This window comes from Melozone crissalis, unplaced genomic scaffold (genome assembly GCF_028551555.1).
Source record: "Melozone crissalis strain CALT ecotype California unplaced genomic scaffold, PUWL_Pcris_2 ptg000012l_1, whole genome shotgun sequence".
In the NCBI taxonomy this organism is placed as follows: Eukaryota; Metazoa; Chordata; class Aves; order Passeriformes; family Passerellidae; genus Melozone; species Melozone crissalis.
The window spans coordinates 386228-406540 of record NW_026535790.1 but is presented as its reverse complement, the minus strand read 5'-3'; the positions used below and the strand labels follow the sequence as shown (position 1 = coordinate 406540).

At 41.8% G+C, this 20313-nt stretch overlaps 1 protein-coding gene across 2 annotated transcripts in view; it reads right to left on the bottom strand.

Moving 5' to 3' along the window:
* Positions 1–20313, bottom strand: part of IFT140 (intraflagellar transport 140) — an 83049-nt gene that overhangs the window by 43708 nt on the left and 19028 nt on the right. For both annotated transcript variants that reach the window (XM_054271312.1, XM_054271314.1), the window contains 10 exons: positions 19611–19759; positions 12558–12761; positions 12082–12154; positions 10869–10960; positions 9945–10072; positions 8328–8445; positions 7769–7896; positions 3994–4141; positions 2296–2427; positions 242–438 (listed from right to left, as the gene is read on the bottom strand). In XM_054271312.1, the coding sequence (XP_054127287.1) occupies positions 242–438; positions 2296–2427; positions 3994–4141; positions 7769–7896; positions 8328–8445; positions 9945–10072; positions 10869–10960; positions 12082–12154; positions 12558–12761; positions 19611–19759 (1369 nt within the window). The remainder of the gene's footprint in view (positions 1–241; positions 439–2295; positions 2428–3993; positions 4142–7768; positions 7897–8327; positions 8446–9944; positions 10073–10868; positions 10961–12081; positions 12155–12557; positions 12762–19610; positions 19760–20313) is intronic.

Below are 20313 nucleotides of genomic sequence, written 5' to 3'. Positions count from 1 at the left end.
TTATCAGTAATTCTTTCTCTTTCAGCAAAAAATAATCCACAATGTATTATAGACAAAGAGTGAGCAGAGAATGCTTAGAATATCTGTGAGATAAAGATGTTTCATCTGGTTAAAAATGAAAGGGAGAATTAAATCAGAGAGGGAAAAGGTAAGGACAATCTAGGAGGATTTACACTTCATACAAACTTTTAACAAAAATAAACTGCACCCATGAAGAAATACATGCAAATAGTTCTGATACCTTTTTATCAGCTTGATGGATTTGAAGGCCTCGTCCATGTCTCCAGCAGTGAGATAGTAGCTGAAGTTCAGCATGGCATCCTGGGTGGTCTTATCACAGTCTCCCAGTCCAGTGAAATCTCTCATGGGTCTTCTTGCAGCCATCTGAGAGACTGTTCCTGAGCCACACTCTGATGCTCCCTTCTCAGCTTCTCCCAGCTAAAAGGAGAAGGTTGTCACATACGTATCAAGCAGGTTGAAACTTACTCCTTTGTACATGGAATTAATTGCATTATTCCCACTGCAGTCTAAGTTTTTTATATCTGCAGGACCATAATCAACAGCATCAATAGTTGCGAAGTTTCTGAGCTTTCTAGAAAATGCCACAAAATATGGAATATCATAGAATATCAATATCAATCATTATGCAGAAAACCAATAAAGTCTCAATCCTCAATGTCAAATGATCTGTCTGGAGTGTAACAAGGAAACTTTCCCAAGCCAGGCACAGAGGAAGATCATCTGAGTCATGAAGGATGCCAAAGTCCATGTACACTCTACCCTAATCGGATAGTTACAGAAGATAACTAAATTTTAAGGCATACAGAAGCTAATAAAAGTTGTATTATATTATAATGCAATGGAAGTCCTGGGTAAAGTAGAAGACAGAAATCAAAAGTGCAAATCTGTTTGACTAGAACTTGAGGAATTTCTGGAACCAGGACAGTAAAGACATTATGGTGAATAAGGAGAAACCCTGGAATGAAACCTGGTCAACAAGGCTTGTTGTATCAACTTGATTTACTGTATTTACAGCAGACTCTGCTCTTTTACAAAATTAGGTTTCCCAAATGAATACAAGTAATGTAAAAAGTGACAACATCAGAAAGAGACAACCGCCTACCAAGAAAATGGAAGCAAGAGAGGAGCAGAGGATGAAGGAAGAGCACCAAAGCAGTGCAGATACTTACAGGTTTATAGATACATCCCCTTCGAAAACACAACTAATGGCAGCAACAATCCATACAAAATCAAAAAAAAAAGAAACAATATCAAAGTAAAATAGCATGAGAAATGATGGAGAAATGTTAAAAGGAAAGACTGGAAAATGCAGCATATCACATTTGATCCTCCAATTTAAAGGAAAAAGGAAAGTAAAACACAGTATAACACTAAAAGCTCAGTCTGCACAGGAAGACTGACAACAGACAGTGCTTTGAAGAAAATTAATTGCAAAGTGCTGTTCTGAATCTGAACATAATAAGTAGATACATTCTCCCTGTCTAACAGTGCTCCCAAACTACAAGTAGAGATTAGAAAATCTCCTTAATATTAATTTCCTGTAGATTTTACAAAACTAAATACATTAGTATAGTAAATGGGCTCTGTTGCACTCCCCCTACAAGACAGGAACAGAGCAATCCTCATCCTCAGAAGCACCAGGAAACTCAGGTCAGAACTTCACCAGAAACCAATTTGCAGGTGAAAGGCTGCAGCTCGCCTAGTATGCATGGAATTATGTAGGGTATTATTTACCTGAGATGCAAACAATTTTGGATTGAAATCAAGTTTTAGAATTTAGAGCCTGCACTCTTGGCATTTGTAGCACACAGGCACTTGTTGATGGTGCAAGATGACTATTTTGCTCCCTTAGGTATTCCTGCAAGGACATAGGATGCTTCTGCCAAAGCCAGTATGAAATGTCCTGTCATATGGCCTAAATAAATCTCACACACACACACCCCTCTTGTACTTGCAATAAACACAGTGACCAGATAAAGCAGAGTTTTTTCCACATCCCTTTTTCAATTGCATTACCTGGTAATTCCTGTTTCTTGTACACTTGTACATCACATTCAGTTTACAATACCCATAAAAAGCCATCTCACTACAAATTCCACAATTCTGTCAAGTTCATCTGCATCAGAATTATCTTTATGCCACTTCTACATGTGATGCATCCCCTGCCATTGGAATAGCTCTACCTACCCCAGACTCAATTTGGTTAAATTTGATCCCTGTACAGTGGAAAGTCTGAATTTTTGGGAGGGAAAGAATTCTTAGAGATTACCTCACCTTTTTTGCAAAGTAATAATGTGGCACCTCTATGCCAAGAAGAAGCTGGTAGGATGAAGGCAATGCAAAGCTGTCCTGCAGCAAAAGGCCATGCTCTTCAGTGCTGAAGAATGATATAATCCAAAGATCCATCTGGAAAGGGAAGCGAAGCACTATTTTATTTTTATGCTGCAATATCCTTCTTTTTGTTTTTATTTGCCATATTCACTTGGCAGAAGCTTCTCTTGACAACAGCCTGACCTCTACATTCAGATACAGCTGCTGGGAGGGCAGAGCCACACTCTTCCTCCCTGCAGCAAGCAGCAGCACCTCGCTCTGCATTCCAGACTGCTCCACCTCTGCAACCAGCTTCACCCACCAGAAAGAGAAAAGCCCCTGGCTCAGATGGCTGCTTCAGGCATTTCTCCGAGAGATCTGGCTCAGGGCAAAGAAACAGAATCACAGAATAAGAGAATCACAGAATGGGTTTGGTTGGAAGGGGCCTTAAAAACTATTTTTTAAAAAACCACTATACTATTCCCATTGTAAGTTTATCAGCTCACTGTCTGCTTTGAGTTCCCAGGAAATATGTCATCCATGCAAAAATAGTTCCTCTAACAGTTTAAGTATTGACCTGAGTCAAATTAAAATAACATTTATTTCCAGCACAAGTTAATCAGACTTGTCATTTACTAAGGCATAAGCACACAGTAAAATGTTTTGTTGAATAAGGGGCAAAAAGTTGCATTCCTTTTATATCTTTTTTTTCAACTTTACTTAGAAGCCAAGCATTTTAAAGTTTTTTACTTGAGAAATATTAGGTTCAATTGTTCTTATCTTTGCTAGAAGACCCTAGCCAGGCCTTTTGAAACATCCCCATCCCTTTTCTCCTTTTTACTGTGATCTTTTCATGATTCTTCATGGTTGATTTTAACCAACAAAAGACAAAAAGAGCTTTCTATATCTAATTATATAAGATTAGTTAAAATAAGGCACAAATAAAAAAACTTGAAGTTAAAATGGATGTGTCAAATCAATGCAATATTTATGCAGGATAGGCAGTCCTGTACAAACAAAGTGGTAAGGAGCACTACAAGTAGAAGAGCAGGAGAAGAAAGGAAGAACTGTTTGTATGATGAAAGAAATCTTTCATTACATAATTATTGATGAATAAAAATAAATTTTTTTTCTAATGTAAAAAAGACCATAACAGATAATTTGGGAAGTCCATAAAAATGCACAATATCTCTCTAGAAAAGCAGAAGATGGGAGGGACTGGGTAGAAGAGCATATTTCTCTGTTCCCCTTAACAGTAGTGTCCCTGTTAATCTATCAAGTTAATTCTTGCTGCTTAAGTGTACTCAAGATTAGCAATTTTTTAAGTTACAAACTTCTAGATTATCCATCCACCCAGTAATGTCACCTGAAAAACTGCAGTCCAGACAGAAGCTTGCATTATGGTCATTCCCAAAATTCTATCACAGCTAAAGAAATCCCCTTTTTTTCTTCCTCACTGTATGCAAGCTTGGCCCAAGCCAGAGAGCTGCCATAGAGGGACTGCCCAAAGCACAGACAGCAAACACAGGGGTCACTACTCATTTCTGCATGTAGTAATATGTACTACCCACTCCTACATCTTTAATGAAGCACAAATGATTTACAACTTGGACAGGGAGAACTCCATGTAAAACAAGATAAAACAAATAAAAAAGACCATACTGTGCCCTCAGCCTGGATTTTCTTTTGGTCTGGAGGTTGGAGGCCTGTTTCAGGAATTACTTCACATACAAAAAGTCTCGGTTCACTCTGGTCCCAGAAATGGCAAGCAGGGATGTGACTGTGCAACTCTGGATACTCCACTACAAACCTACCAAGAGACAAAAAAAAAAATGTAGAAAGGGAGACAAAGTAATTCCAGCCCAGTCATTGCATGAGTGTAAATAAAGCCAAGGGATCATTCTCAGTTATTTATAGTCTGTATTAGAACATTAACCAGATACATTTTCCTGACTCCTAACATTTTACACGTGGCAAGGACACTTCTAGTTTGGTTTGTTACACTGAGAGTGGTGACAGGACATAAAGCATTTCGGTAGAAAAAAAGTTGGTACCACCTATAAAAACAGGTACTCAAAATCTGCCTGCCCTGGGATTGCAGCTCCTACAGAAACCCTTGAACATCTACCTCAGTGCCTGCTGCTGACACAGGGGTTACCTCAGCTCTGTCTCCAAACCATGGAATCATTAAGATTGGAAGAGCCCTCTAAAATCACCAAGCCCAACCACGCACCCAGCACCACCACCACACTGACCCTAAACCATGTCCCAGAGTGCCACATTCGTACACTTTCTGAACACTTCCCAGGAAGGAAGCGTTCCCACCATTGCCATGGCCAGCCTGTTCCAGTGCCTGACAATTCCACCTGAAGAAATTTTCCCTAATACCCAATCTAAATCTTTACTGGCACAACTTGAGGCCATTTCCTCTCATCCTATCGACTGTTACCTGGGAGAAGAGATCAACCACCACCTGACTACTGCATGTCAAGAATTCTAAGGCACTGTGGAACAGCACAAGGACTTCCCCTGCAGCCTTGGTGTCCTGGGTTGACTATATGATGCTTTTATCCCCAGTAGTCTTGTTCTGTTTATGCTGAATAATAAGTTTTGCACCTTTAAGACTTGTTGCAGAGAGTGAAGGGGGGAGAGAAGAAGCTGCAGTTTGTTTCCAGACACTGCACTCACTCCTCCACATTCCTGCTCCTGGACTGTGTTGTCTGTGGATGAACAGACAGCGGGACAGAGCTCTCCTTTGCTTTTAGTTAGTTTTAGCTAGCTGAGGCAAAGAAGTTCCCTGGACTGTGGTTTTTTTTCTTTTTTCCCTTTTCTTTGGACCTCTTGAAACCTGCTCTGGACTGAACCCCAGCAGAGCACCGGCAGCTGCACCTGTGGCCCACCGGGCCGGGCCTGGCCCGTGACATTTCCAGCACTGAGGGACTGATCAGAGCCTGAGCGAGCTGAACTGCAACCCGGGGAGGGGACTTTCTCAGTTTGTCATCTCTTTTGGAGCAATAAGGGGTTTTATGGTGTAATATTGCTTAGGTTTTATTGTTTAATAAACAGGTTTTTCCACTTTTCTCCAAGGAGGTATTTTCTCCCAAACCAGTGGGGGAGAAGGGCCAGTTGAATCTGCTTTTCTACAGCAGACCCTTTGGGGGTTCTCTCCCAAATTTGCCCTGAACCAGAACACTTGGGAAAGCCAGTCTCTGTCAGCAGTTAAAATAACAACATCTTACTGCCTCCTTTGGGCATTTCAATACTACTTCAGTGCCAGCTATGTCAAGACTCCAGACATACAGAATGACACTATTTTAGCAATGGCTTAGTATTCATTCTTCTGAAAAAATGTCAAATTGTTTAAAAGAAAAACCAAAGACGCCATTTAAGTATTTTCTCACTTGCTGTCACCATTGAAAGGTGGGAGTTGTGAGGAGGATTGGAGTAGGGCTAGAGGGCAAATTGAAAGAGACATTCAAAGAGGTGCAGAAATGGCGTAAGTCCTCTCCCTGCCGTGGAATTCAAAATCAGTAAATTGCAAATCAAAAAAAGAATTTGTGTAAAAAAACCTGGGAGTATTTAGATTTTGCCTCAGGAGGTGGGAAGAGAAGCAGAACAGGTGTAGATTATTATCACTTTCTGCTGAGTTGACTCACTCTAATTTGAAGATGCTTCAAAAGGATGCACAGATAAATGGATTATTCACACAGACAGTATTTAACCCTCAAACAGTAAAACAGCATTCCTGGCTTGGGTTGGCTTCTGTTGGGCTACACAAGATACTGCACTTGGAAACAACTTCCTCACTTAACTCTTGACAACACTACTCCATAACTAACCAGGACGTAAGGCCCCAGATTTGCATTGGCCTTAGTTTTTGATGAGCTGGGTAGTTTCTTCTGGCTTTCAGTGGTAAGGAGAGTAATTCCTTTTCTTTGCTTGTAATACCCATAGCTGATAGTAGCTAAAAAAGTAATCCAATGTTGGGTTTTCTTAAGAAAAATACAGTCAGAACAATTATTGTAAAATCAAATGGGAATTTGTACTCTAATATTACACCATACTTTCACAAGCGTTCCCACTTCACTGCATTGTGCTCCTAGGATTTCTAATGCACTTCCTACAAGCACAGTTTGCACGGACAGAAAGGCATCAGCTCTAAATAGACATGTCATGAGTTTTTACCCACACAAACTCAATTTTTATTATATTTTAAAAATACCTTTATTCCTACAAGGATCTTCAGAGTGTCCTCTTCTCAGTTCCCTATTATGTAAAGTCTTCAAGGAAGGGTAGCTTTCCAAGACTTTTTTTAAATTTAAAGATCTGGATCCTGAGTCCAATCATGTAACACCTCTGTATAAAACCCCCAACACCAAATCATTCTCTCCTCAGAGATCTCTAGCCTGATATGGCTTCCAAAGTGCTAACAGCTCTCCCTGAATTTCTCTTCTATGAATTTGTCCAGTACCTCCATAAGCACTTCCTTCATCTTCTCTACTGACTTTGCAAGGAGTTCCTTGGCTCAGCTGCATGTTGGCTGAAGAACTACCTACTGCTTATTTTGAGCTTGCTTTCAGGGTGTGTTGATATGGCATAGCCTGGTGATTGGCTGCAGGGGAGGGCATGCACCTCAGGGGTAGCTTCTGTGAGAAGCTGCTAGAAGCTTCCACCATATCTGACAAAGCCAATCTCTGATGGCTCTGAAGATGGACATGCTGCTGGCCCAATTAGAGAGGTTGGTAATGCCTCTGTGATAACGTGTTTAAGGACAGAATCAGAACAGAGCACATGCAGTTTTCCCCCTGGAGTGGGGAGGCGCCAGGGTGGCCACCATGCAGGCACAGCCTAAGGCGAGCCTTGCCTGCCTGGCCACCCCTGGCCAGCAGCACCACAGGCAGAAAGGCAGGGGCAGCTTCCCCCTCCTGGTGCCCTACGTGAAGAGAGGTGTTCAATAGCACCAGCACCATGGGAAAAGAGCTGTTGTAAGGGCTTATTTTACTTCTCATGATCCTCCTCTGACTCTGTTAATAATAAATATACTTTATACCTTTAAATTTAAACCCATTTTGCCCTTAGAGTGTTCCTCTCCCAGTCCTTATCTCAACTCATGAACCCTCTGTTAATTCCTTTTTTTTCTTCCCTCCTCTCTGCCCAACTTTAAAGACAAGGGTAAGCGAATGGCTGCTGCGGGTGCCTCGCGTTTGGCCAATGTCAAACCATGACACTCCCTAGCTCAGTTTATTGGAATAGATAGGGATGCAGCTTGATGGACATACAATTCAGTGTTAATTAGTTCTTTAGAAATAAATAATTAAATTCCTGCAAACTCCTTCCCAAGACGGAGGAATGTCAGAATCAGGGTGTGCTTGTCTCAACATGGCAGATTTCCATCTTAAATCCACCATTAATGCTCCTTGAAGCAAAAGCTCCTTACTTGCCAATGCTTTGTCCAGCAGAAAGGTTCGCTCTACCATCTCCCCGTTCAGCCTTGAAATCAAAGAGCGTAACTTGGTCCATTTCAACATCATAGAAACAGATCTTGGAATCAATGTTCCCATCCACCTACAAGAAAGGAAAACAAAGGGTGCTGGAGCATGCAGTCAAAAAGAAGAATTACGTAAGTTTATCCCATATGCTTCATGCCCTCAGCTTTCTTTCTTAGTAATCACATGAGGTCATTCTTACTAAGAAATACTAGAAAATTTCTGGTTCTTTTTCTATTCCAACAAGCCAGCCTTGGATTTCTTTTAAAATGCTACAAAGCAACTTTTGTAACTAAAATATTCCTTTTCTGAATTCCAACACAGAACAAAGCCTTAACAGATCTTAAATAATGCTGGGACATGACACTTCATTATATGACTCAATTCACTGCCTGGACCAGGCAGGTTTATTTCTGAGAAGTGATTCTTGCGTCCCCAGTAATCTTGACCCACACCAGCCTATGAACCAATGGAAAAGTCCCAGATGCTGAGTGAAGAGCTGTGCCTCACCCTGCTGACAAGGATGCTGACTTTGCTGCCATTAGCATTGCACTTCACAGACAAAATGTCTCCATGGCCAGGAAGCAGCTTGGATAAACTCTTGCTGTTGCAGTGCACTTTTGCCTCTCTGTGGGAAGGAATAAACTTCAATTACATGGTGGCAAGCAACTGGCAATTTAGCAAATTATGGGTAAGACTTTTAAAAACAAACTATTTTGACTATATGACACAACTGCCCCAGACTCCCATTTCCTCTCCAGAGGATTGCTGCCACTGCCTTTCTTTCAGTACTAAGTTAACAGACACTCTTTCCTCAATGAATCAGCAAGAATAAATGTCAGTGTTTCTACAGGATTCCCAAAACACGGCTATACAGCAAGAACATCTGAAGATAATTCTCAATTCAGAGGCCTAATTTTCCTACAGAAATAAGCTGAACAGTACCATGAATTTGGAATAGAGTCCATTCACATAAAAGTTCTGTGTATGGAAAGCACAGAGTGCAGCAGAAGTAAAGAAATGTCATTAGCAGGGCACATTTATATATTTTATTATCTCAAAAGGATTTTATTGCTGTTATAGATACAAATCCAGAAATCAGTCGGCAACAAAGAGGACAAATCTCATGAAACGAAAGAATGCAGCAAAAAGTGACAGTAATTTGAAGTGACAGCAATTTAGAGCTATAATACAATCTCATGAAAAAAAACATGTTGTATTCTATAAAAATAATATTTGTTCTCAGCCAATTACAGTGCCTTGAAATTAGAGTGTCATAATTTGAGAAAGGGTATTTTCAGTGCCAAGTGCAAAAATTTATCATAGCATGCATAAGTAAATCTATTTTTTCTCACTATCAAACATCATAATACAATATTTATGCTAGTTACAACCTGCTCAAATCTAATAACCTTCAAACTGTCCCAGGTGGAATGTGTGTGATCTCAACCCAAGTAGTTTCCAGATGGCAACTAACTAGATTTTAGCATTCCTTTGGTGACAGCACACAAAGAAGAACAGAATTTGTTTCACTCTTCAGGTTTTTAAGCTTTTCAAAATTATGTTTGTCATCAGCAGCTACATTTTCAAAATGAACGTCATGGCAGTATCTTTTTCATGTTCGTCAGTATGAGAGTACAGCAACCTTTGAACAAAGTCAGGTAAACTCCTTAACCTAAACAGGAGAAAGAACAGTGTCTCCACAGTTCTAGGTTCACTTTCTCCATAGACTCATTGCAACAAGTTTCCTGATTTATGAGGAAATACAAGACCTGGCTTTATTTCAGCTCTTTTGAGATTCAAGTCTTGTTCAAGATACCAAAAGAAATGGGACATCCTTAGCTCAATCATCCATAAATTCTCCACACACTTTAAAATGCACTCAAATATCCCTCATGGTATCCTCTTTATAAAATAATAATCATCATCCTCATCAATCCATGACTTGCCTAATAATTCCATGGTTCCTCCCTTGCTTTGGAAATATGCCATCAGTTCACACAGCTGCATGTATTGTCTCAAGATTCAAAGGGACTGCTGCTTTTCATCAAATCAAAAACAGCTAAAGATTCCCCACAAAATACACACTTAACTATAAACAGATTATTTTTAAAGCCTTATTAATACCTGCGTGAGAGATCAAAGATTTTCAAATGAGCCAGATCAGTTCCCACAGCCAGGAAATTCCCACAGACATCCAGGAGACACGGATTCCCCTCTGCTTCAGAGAACACGAGCAGCTGTTTAACTGTGCCCTGGCAAGAAATGTGTAACACAGGTTTGTGTGGCCACGGCCTCACTAGAAGGGACTTATTTTGTCACCAAGTTGAGTCACAAATTGCTGAACTTCTCTGTTAGATTAATCACTCCAAGCAAATTGGAGAAACATACATACACAAATTCAATCTGGGTTTCAGATATGTACATAACCTCAAAAAAAGTCTAAATTTAAAGGCATCCTTCTGCAATAATTTCCTCTTTAGTAACACAACCTTTACCAAGTGAAAGACATACAGAAATACCAAGTCCCTGAAGGTCCTTAAATATATAGCTGTAAAAACAAATACATTATATTTATGTGATGAATCACATCCATTCTAAAATATAATATTTGCTTCCTAAATAAAATTATGTATCACAGAACTCTGATAAATAGATTGCTCTTTTTGGTTCTCATAGACTAGCAGAGGCTGCAAAGGTTCACACAAAATGTACAAGTGATATTTTTCATTATCTTGTGAGAATATTCAGTACTATCATCTTCCTGAAAGTATGTATGTATCTCAACCTGCATGCAATTTAGATCGTCTCAAAGTCTATAAATACTTATTAGTTACACTGCAATAGTGTTCAGAGTGGCAGACTTTTTAAAGAACACAAAATGTCAAAGACCTTTCGTCTGAAATACTCAAAATATATTTTGAGTATTGTATTACGGCAAGGAAGAGTTAATAGATTTAGGAAGATCATGCATATTACTTTTAAGCTCTAACACCAATCTTTGAAAACAACAAGGTCTTTTTATCCCTTCGTGGTTTTCTCAGTCCTTACCTGCCAGGTGCGGACCTGGATCCGATATGGCTCCACTGTGTACAGATTTTCTCCATGAACACACAGAACTGGAGAGTCACAAAGGAAAGAGCCTGGAACAATCACAACAAAGCAATCATTACAATAAATATGTTCTGTAAAAAGAAAAAACAAGTAATTTATAGCACACAATTTCTACTATCTTGCACCAAATCTCTTTTTCAATCTGTCAGTCACTATTGAATCCCAGCTCCTTGGTGTTTTAGCCTTCTTCCATACTGCCACTACATTTAAAAGCTGGGGTTCCCATTATAAACAGGTGTTGGTACACTCTGTCCATGGAAACAAGTGAGAAAGGAAGGGCAAGGAGTTGATACAGGGAGTGAAAGAAAGAAAAAAAAAAGTGCAGTGTGAAGTTCTAGTAAGAGAATTCACTTTTCCCTTCCGTGAACTGCTACTGAACAGGGATAACAGAATCTCTGCCAGAACAGTGGCTCTGACATAACTTCAGAAGTGGTGTAGACTGTTAGGACCTTGGTGGTAATAAAGCAATGATTCAGCATGGAAAAGTTATAAAATATATCAGCAAATATAGACAGGCAGAAAACACTTCATGATTCTTAAAAGACAAATCTCAAGATTTAGGATGGAACTGGTGGAATTCTACACCACTTATTTCTCGAGGCAGAAATATTTAGGGAGAATTAATCATTTAAAAACCTAATTTACGCTACTTGGCACTGTACAGGGCAATTTACGGGATAACTTCTCTTGAGAGCTGGGACAAGAAGCCTCTTTCCCAGATCCTTTGATTACACTTTCTCTCAAGCAAAGTGGAAAAGCGTTCAATAGTTATTGCCATGTCTTATCTGTAAAAGCAACAGGAGCAACAGCTACAAAAGCAGGAAAAAATTGGTCTTCTTGACCAAATCAATGGTTTACTTATAAAATACAAAAAGAAGTTGCTCTAGCCTCACATGGTGTTTTGTGCAAGGCCCTCTATAATGTAATTTAGCTACATCATATAAAAGTTTTCTCTAGCCCTGAGGGTTTTTCCAGTCTAGAAGGTGTCCCAGCCCATGACAGGGGGGTTGGAACAAGATGTGCTTTAAAGTCCCTTCCAACCCAAACCATTCTTTGATTCTATGCTTACAGTGCATCAGCTACCATGAATGAACATATAACTTTGGAAGAAAAGAAGCATTCAGACTCTGACCAACGTTTTAAGTCCTACCTGCACTTCTGAAGGTATCTCCTGAGCACTCAAAGACAGCCACTTGCTTCCCATTCCAGAATACTACAGCATCCTAAAACAAACAAACAAAACACCAAATAAATATATACTTTCAGTTCCTTTTGGAAGCATGCAGGAATTCATGCAGTAACATGGCAAGAACTCCCCTACAATAGCCACCAGTTACTAGTTCCTCTGGACATTGGGTTGGAAGGCTTTTAGCAGCCCAGAGGTTCTCTGGGTTCTGGTGAGCACCCTAGAGCATTTCTGAGTCCCTGTTCTATCTTAGAAAAAACCAGTTCCACTGCAGCACCATTGCTACTGTTACAACAACACCTTCATAACACACTATGTTGAATATTAAAAAAAAAATACTTATCTTAAAGACCTAGGAAGTTTGGTCTTGATAAACCTAACCAGGCAACTGATTAGGCAAATAAAAAACAACAACAACAAAAAAAACCAAACCGATTAACCTGAGTAGCAAAGACTCCACTAGCATTCATGTCAACACGAAGGCTGTGAGTGGCTCCTGTGCTGAAGATCGTCACATTGAAGAGGTTGGGAGACACCTGTACCACGGCCACCTGCTGATGGAAGTGTGCCAACATGGCCTGCTCACTGAGGATCACCACAGAGCTGATGTTGTTCACTGCCAGCAGGTTTTTTCGGGACCCCCACTGTATATAATGGGAAAAGAAAAACCACACAATTTTATCTCTAGTCTTGAATTGTCACAGCAGTGTCACAAGAGAAGTAACATGGGAAAGGACTGCATATATATGAAAATATTTATTCTAAATCCTACTATCTAAATACAAACTATAGGAAATGACTGGGAAATATGACAGATTCAAACTATTATGCTTGTTATCCAGTGTACTGGTTTAAAAGACATGTGTCTGCCAAGGAAGGCAGGAACGTTCCTGGAATAGAAAGATGGCACCCTCCCTCCAAATTATTATAACTTCACAAATATAGGGCTTCCAGGAAAAAAATATGGGAAAAGGAATAACAGTTCTTTACTAGAAAATATATATCTATAAAACAGAACAAACAAAAAACAACAAAAAAACCCCTGCAAGTTTTCCCACCAGTCAAGCATTTTCCCCTTGGTTGCAGTTATGACCCCAACCAGCGGGGGGCACCATGGGGCGAGGCAGAGGGTCTGCAGCGGCTGCCCCAGGGCTCCAGGGGATGCTCCAAGGTGAGCCCTGAGCCTCCCCAGGGCGAATGGCGGCCTCAGGAAGACAACAAATGGGAAGCAATTCCTTTGAGAAAACCTAACCCCCAACATTATCCACCCCAAATTTTTTTCCCATACCAACATGTTACATTGAACTTACACTTTTTAACTATAGACATTCATGCATTATCCTAATTATATACATATATACATGCAGATATGGATACAGGTACAACATCAGACAGTTCACCCCAAAACAAGGTCCCTTTGAGGTATATGTTATGTTTCTGCACCACCTACTAAGTGCAACCACGTCCCTGAGCAAAGGCAAACTGACAAATGTCTTTGTCTTTGCTTGAGGCAGAATTCATCCAAATAAGTCTTTCCTAACATACCTCTCATATGTACCACTAGAATCTTATCGCCATCTGCGGTACACAGGGGTTCAGATGGGGCAGGGCCAGCTCGCTTAGTGGAACGTCTGCGTTAACTAACCCTGTAGCCTTTGCTCAGTGCAGATCCCACTGCTTGAAGGTCCCACCTCATGTTGTCTTCAATGTTGTTTTTAGCAGTCCATTGCACTGCTCAATTTCCCCAGCAGGCGCTGAATGGTAAGGAATGTCGTATGCCCACTAAATACCATGTTCTCTAGCCCAGGTGTTTAATAAAATGTTCTTGAAATGAGTCCCATTGTCTGACTCAATCCTCTCAGAGGTACCATGTCTCCAAAGGACCTGCTTTTCAAGGCCCAGAATGGTGTTTCAGGCAGTAGTGTGAGGCAGAGGGTAGGTTTCCAACCATCCAGTGGTGCCTTCTGCCTTTGTGAGCATGTAGCTCTTTCCCTGGCAGGTTTGAGGCAGTGCGATGTAATTGTTCTGCCTCCCCATACTTATACTGGATCACCACCTACCATACCATAGGGACTTCACCTGCTTGGCCTGTTTGATGGCAGTGCACATTCCACTACCATGGATTACCTGGGAGATGCTGTCCACAGTTAGATCCACCTCTCAGTCTCATGCCCCTTATAGGTGGCACCTCTGCCCTGACAGCCTGAGGCATCGTGGTCCATCCAGCTAGGAACAGCTCTCCCTTGAGTTGCAAGTCCAAATCTATCTGTGACACCTCAATTTCTGCAGCCTGATCCACCTGTTCATTTTCCACCTCCTCATTAGCCTGACACTTGGGGACATAGGCATCCACATGACACACTTTCACAGGTAGCTTCTCCACTCAAATGGCAGTGTCTTGCCATTCTTCAGCAAGGCCCGACTGGTTTTCCTCTACACTGCCAGTTGATCTTTTTCCATCTGTCCAGCCACCCCCATGGAGCATATGTCAATCCCCAAAAGTCAGTATAAAAGTAATTCTTTGGCCACTTCTCTCATTCAGCAATGTCCCGGGCCAACTGCACGCCTTTGAGTTGCACAAACTGGCTTGACCTACCTTCTCCTTTGGTACCTTCTGTAACTTATCACATGGGGCTCCATTTTCAGTTCATTCCTACAATGTGACAGGAATCATTACTGAAAAGAGTGTAGCTTGTTTCTTAGTTGTCAGTTGATTGTATGGTGGAGTTTCCTTGGCTTACATCACCTATTTCTGCTCTTCATCTGTCAGAACAAAATCCTCACCTTGAGGCCACTTCATAATTATTTCCAAGATCCCAGGGTGATCTGGGTTTCCAATACAGGCATGCCGTGTAAGCAAGGCAATCGACTTTACATAGTATGAGTGGCGTGATGGGTAGAGGGAACCTTTCATTTTAACATCCACCAGTCAGCGCTGGCAGTCAGGGTACCAGGAGAAGTTGTGCCTCTGTGCCAATCACCTCTGAGGCAGTCTGAACTCCCTCACAGGCTAACAGGATCTCCTCTCTTGGGGTGCAGTTGGCTGTGGACCCCCTGTAACTTTGGCTTCAGAATCCCAGTGGCTGGCCCAGAGTCTCCCCAGGCACCTTCTGCCAAAGGCTCCAGGACAAGCCACTGTATCCAGCTGCAGAGTGAAGCACGTTCTTCACCTCTGGTCCCGTACCGACTGGGCCAAGGGCCACTGCATGAGTGATTTCCTGCTTGATCTGGGCAAAAGCTCGCTGCTGTTCAGCGCCCCAGTGGAAACTGTTCTTGCGGGTGACCGGGTAAAGAGGGCTCACAAACTGTACTCCAGGATGCAAACTCTGCAGAAACTTATGCCACCTAGGAAAGCTTGCGTTTCCTTCTGACTGGTCAGTGGAGACATTGATGTGATCTTGTTGATGACCTCGGTGAGCATCGCGCCATCCGTCTTGTCACTTCATCCCTAGGAACTGGATCTCTCGAGCAGGTCCTTTGACCTTAGTCTTTTGGATGACAAAATCAGCTTTCAAGAGAATCTGGATGATCTTTTCTCCTTTCTCAAAGAATTCTGCTGCCTTGTTCCCACACAATGATGTCATCAATGTATTGCAGATGTTCAGGAGTCTCGTCCTTCTCCAGTGCAGCCTGGATCAGTCCATGGCAGATGATGGGGCTGCGCTTCCACCTCTGGGCAGTCAGTTCCAGGTGTACTGCACACCCCTTCATGTGAAGACAAACTGAGGCCTGCCCTCTGCTGCCAGAGGAATGAAGAAAAATGCGTTAGCAATGTCTATAGTGGCGTACCACTTTGCTGCCTTGGACTCCAGCTCATACTGGAGCTCCAGCATTACCAGCACAGCAACACTCAGTGATGGTGTAACTTCATTCAAGCCACAACAGTCCACTATCAATCTCCATTCCCCATCAGACTTCCACACAGGCCCAATGGAGCCAAAGGGCAAGTGGGCCTTGCTGAACACTCCTTGGCTCTCCAGCTCATGGACCATCTTGTGAATGGGTATCATGGCACCTTGATTTATTGATACTGCCGGTGATGCACTGTGGAGGTGGCAATTGGTACTTGCTTTGCTACCTTCAAAAGTCCTAACCAAAAGAATTGGCTGAGTCCAGGCAAGGTGTTTAGCTGTTTAGTTCTTTCTGTCTCCACAGCAGCAATTCCAAAAGCCCATCAATGTCCTCTTGGGTCTTTAAAGTATCCGTTTTTAATGTAGTCAATGCCCAGAATACGTGGGGTATCTGGGCCAGTTACAATGGGGTGCTTCTGCCAGTCCTTCCCAGTCAAGCTCACTTCAGCTTCCAACAACCTCAGCTCTTGAGAACCCCCTGTAACATCAGAAATGGAGACTGTTTCTGATCCCACACATCCTGGTGGCATTAACATACATTGAGCACCAGTGTCAACTAAAGCCTTGTACTCTTGTGGGTTTCACATGCCAGGCCATCATATCCACATAGTCCAGTACACATGGTGGTCCCCTGGTGCCCCTACCTGGCTAGAGGCAGGACCCCTCTAATACCAGTCCTTGTGAATACATATGGGAGGTACCTTCCAGCAGGTCAGATACTTGCCCATGGGAAACTGGCACTGCACTCACTCTCACTGACTTCCCTTTTCCTTTCTCCTTCAGTTCTTGTATTCAGGGTACCAGGACATGGGTAGGTTTCCTGTCCCACCATCTCATGTCCTCTTCATGGTTGAGTAGGAAATATCTTAAGTCAGTTTGTAAAGCATACCTGCTGTCTATCTCTGGAGGGCATCTGATTATGACTTCAAGGACTCTGATTTGCACTGGTGCTACAGGTAAGCATCTCACCCTGAATTTCTTATTATCATCCTTGAGACTCTCAACCAATGTCTCTACAGCAGAGATGTGGGTCTGCATCAGGCCTTGGACCCTACTCTCATAGTTCCTAAGTTTGCTTGCTACAGAGCCCATTGTCTCTTGGTTGCCCCTGAGATGCATATTTGCCATTAAACTGGAGTATTCAGACGGCCCCTGATGTGCCAGACTCCACCACATTTGCACCTGACCTCGTTAGGGTCATTATCATGATGTCCATTCCTCCCAAGAAGTATCTCCAACACTGCCACTTTTCTCAGGCATTGGATCCTTCCTCCATGGTCTTGCATGGCTTTTTATAATGGTGCTCCTGCAGTCTGGCCCTGTAAACAAATCTCTCTTACATTTGCTAGAAGCCACTCCCAGAAAGAAAGGGGTCCTGACTCCCTCACGAACGCCTGCTCAATGGCCACACCCTTGGCCAAGGGTCCCAAGTCTTGTTTTGGTACCATCAAGTTGCATGCCTGTACGTGTAAAGTCCCAAACTTGAATCAACCAAGCCAAAAAAGCCTCGCCCCCTAATCACGCAATGTCTTTTCACAGACTGCAGACTGTCAAGCAACAGGGACTCAGTGATGATCTCAGGCTCCTCTGCTGGCTTTGAGGGCCCTGGTTCTGCATCATCATGAGCTGGGCACACCTAATTGGTTTATCCTTCCTCACTGCAAAGGGCCGTGGCTGCCCCTGTGGTTTAGCTGGAACCCGGACATTTGTAACATCTTTGTTTCACTACTGTGCTATCCACCTTTCCCTCTGACTGCAGTGGTTTTGCTGGGCAGTGTCCCCAATCTCTGCGGCAGGTTTTGAGGCAGCTACACAAGGTAACCTCACTCTGTTTCTGAATGGTGAATGGACCTCACTGAAAAAAAACATTAAAAGAAAATATCTTTAACTTCTAAGGGAAATTTAACTCTTCAGAAGCTGTTGTGGTAGGCCCAAAGAAGTGAGTGAAGGGTTGGGAGAAAACTCCCTCCTGTGTTGCTTCCTCTCAGTAGGTAGCATTATTAAGGAAATCCCAAAGATCCAGACCTCATGTGTGACAGTTATATAGCCTTGTGCCCACATTTCAGAAGTTTACAAGCACTGAATTCCTCACCTTATTGAGGCATTCTACAAACAGGGTAACAGCCACAATGGCCTAAGTTATAGGACCCATGTTTGAATAAATGACCTGCAAACAGGAAAAACATAGCCATGATCACATGCCAACCAAACCAGGGTAGGCTAGATCACACAGTACTGCCCAACAAGGTTTCTACATCCAATACACAAATGGGTTACTCAAGAATTATTATTCTCTTTTCACCCTTTCCTCTCAATGCCCTTGAGCCCCACAACAACCAAAAAAACAGAACAAACAAAAAACAATAAAAAAGCCCAATGACCAATTTCCCCTTCGGAGTAGTTACAGGGGCTGCAGGGGATGTGCTATTTCTGGACAGTGCTCCATATCCTGTTACCTGGAAAAGGCTTGAATGGGAAAGCTGACACAATCACCTGTGTCTATTAGGAGATGTACGAGATACTTACGGCACACTTTATTTCCTGTATCCTGGATCTTTTGTTACTGAAGCTTGTTAATAAAACACTTGGATTCTCCATTTTCACAGCACTTCTGTTTTAACTTTGTAAGTAGAATGGTGTTACAGACCCTCACTCTATACCAACACAGAGCAAGCAAATACCATTGCTTTTAAAATACTTTCCACTCTTATGAGAAAACAGAATAATAGCAAATATAAAATTACTTTCTCGTGAAAGTCACCAGATATATTTGATTTTCTTTCCTTATAAAAATAATGGGAATTGTTCTCACATATGAAGCACAGCAACAGAATGATGTAAAGTATAACAGAAACACTCAAAAGTTGAAAAAACCTAATAATATGGTATAAAACCCAACAACCAAAGATGTTGGAGAACCTAAAGCACAAGCTTTGCCTTTTTAGCAGAATGCTGGTGGCAAAAAAAAAAGCTGTTCATTAATATAAAACTTTTTAAATTTAAATTTATGATTGTTACACTCAGCATTTCTCTTCTAAGCATATCAAAATGCTATTAGGCATAGAATGACAATGTTTAACCTCATTGTGACAAAATATTCCAAATAAATAAAAATGCTGCATCCCGACATTTAACAGACAATATGTTAAAATATATAGTATTCCTTTCTAGATGGCACATCTCACCAAAGAATATTTGGTTGTAAATATATATTTTTATTTTCACAACTACCAGTGAGACGAAACTTCACACTGAAAAAGTGACAATAGAAAAAAACCATTAACTAATAAAATCATTCATTTAGTCAGATTTTCTTGTCTTTTTAATAAATTTAAGTAAAATTGACATTCCTGATAATCCTTTTTTTCCCAGAAAATAATTTCAGGGAGCTGAATCCAAAGGTTTTGCCAGCAAGCCATATGATGGAGAGACTAGCTACAAACAGGGAGTATTTCTGCCCATCCAATTTTAAAAGTTACTTGATTCTCAGGGGTTTTCCTCCTACTTCTGAAAGAGGACCAGCCTCTGCTGGAACACATACCCATATGACAGAGATCATGTTCACTGGTTTCACAAAGATGATCTTTTCATCTAAGGTTTGTGAAGTCCACTAACATTCAAGGAGGCTCTTTCCTTTTTTACCTTTATCTGAGTGACATTTCCTTCAAGTTCTGTAGATGCCTGGAACTTCCACTTCTCCTTGCCTTCCGAAGCCCATGTGCTCTGATGAGATCCTGCTGCTTTCTTCCACATTGCTACTCTCCCCTTGCTGGTTCCAGCTGCCAAGATACCTGCCATTCACAAACACTTCAGGCATTTCATCTCGGGCTTCAGAAAAACAAACCCACATTACACAATGTAACAGGCAGCAAGCTCTGGTTCTCGGGTACTGAGAAGTCACTTTCCAGCAGCAGCATTTGTCTCCTCACTGCAAACCAACATCCTAGTCCTGCACTGGAGAACTTTTCTGAAGAAACAATGGGAGAAGTTCCACATGGTAAGGTGCATCTTCTAAGCCACCAGATGAAGTGATTTTTTAAATGCATCAGACAATTACTTCATTTTAACCTTTTCTTAAAATATAGAACTATTGAATATCCAGAGCTGTAAGAGTCCCCAAGGGTCATCCAATCCAGCTCCTGGCCCTGCACAGGACAGTCCCAGCAATCCCAATATGGGCCTGAGAGTGTTGTCCAGAAACTTCTTTACCTCTGGCAGCCTTGGGGTTGTCCCCACTTCGTGCTCAGTGCTTGACCACCCTCTGGGGGGAGAAACTTTTGATATGCAGTCTAACCCTCCCCTGGCTGGACACAGCTATGGCTATTCCCTTGGGTCCTGTCACTGC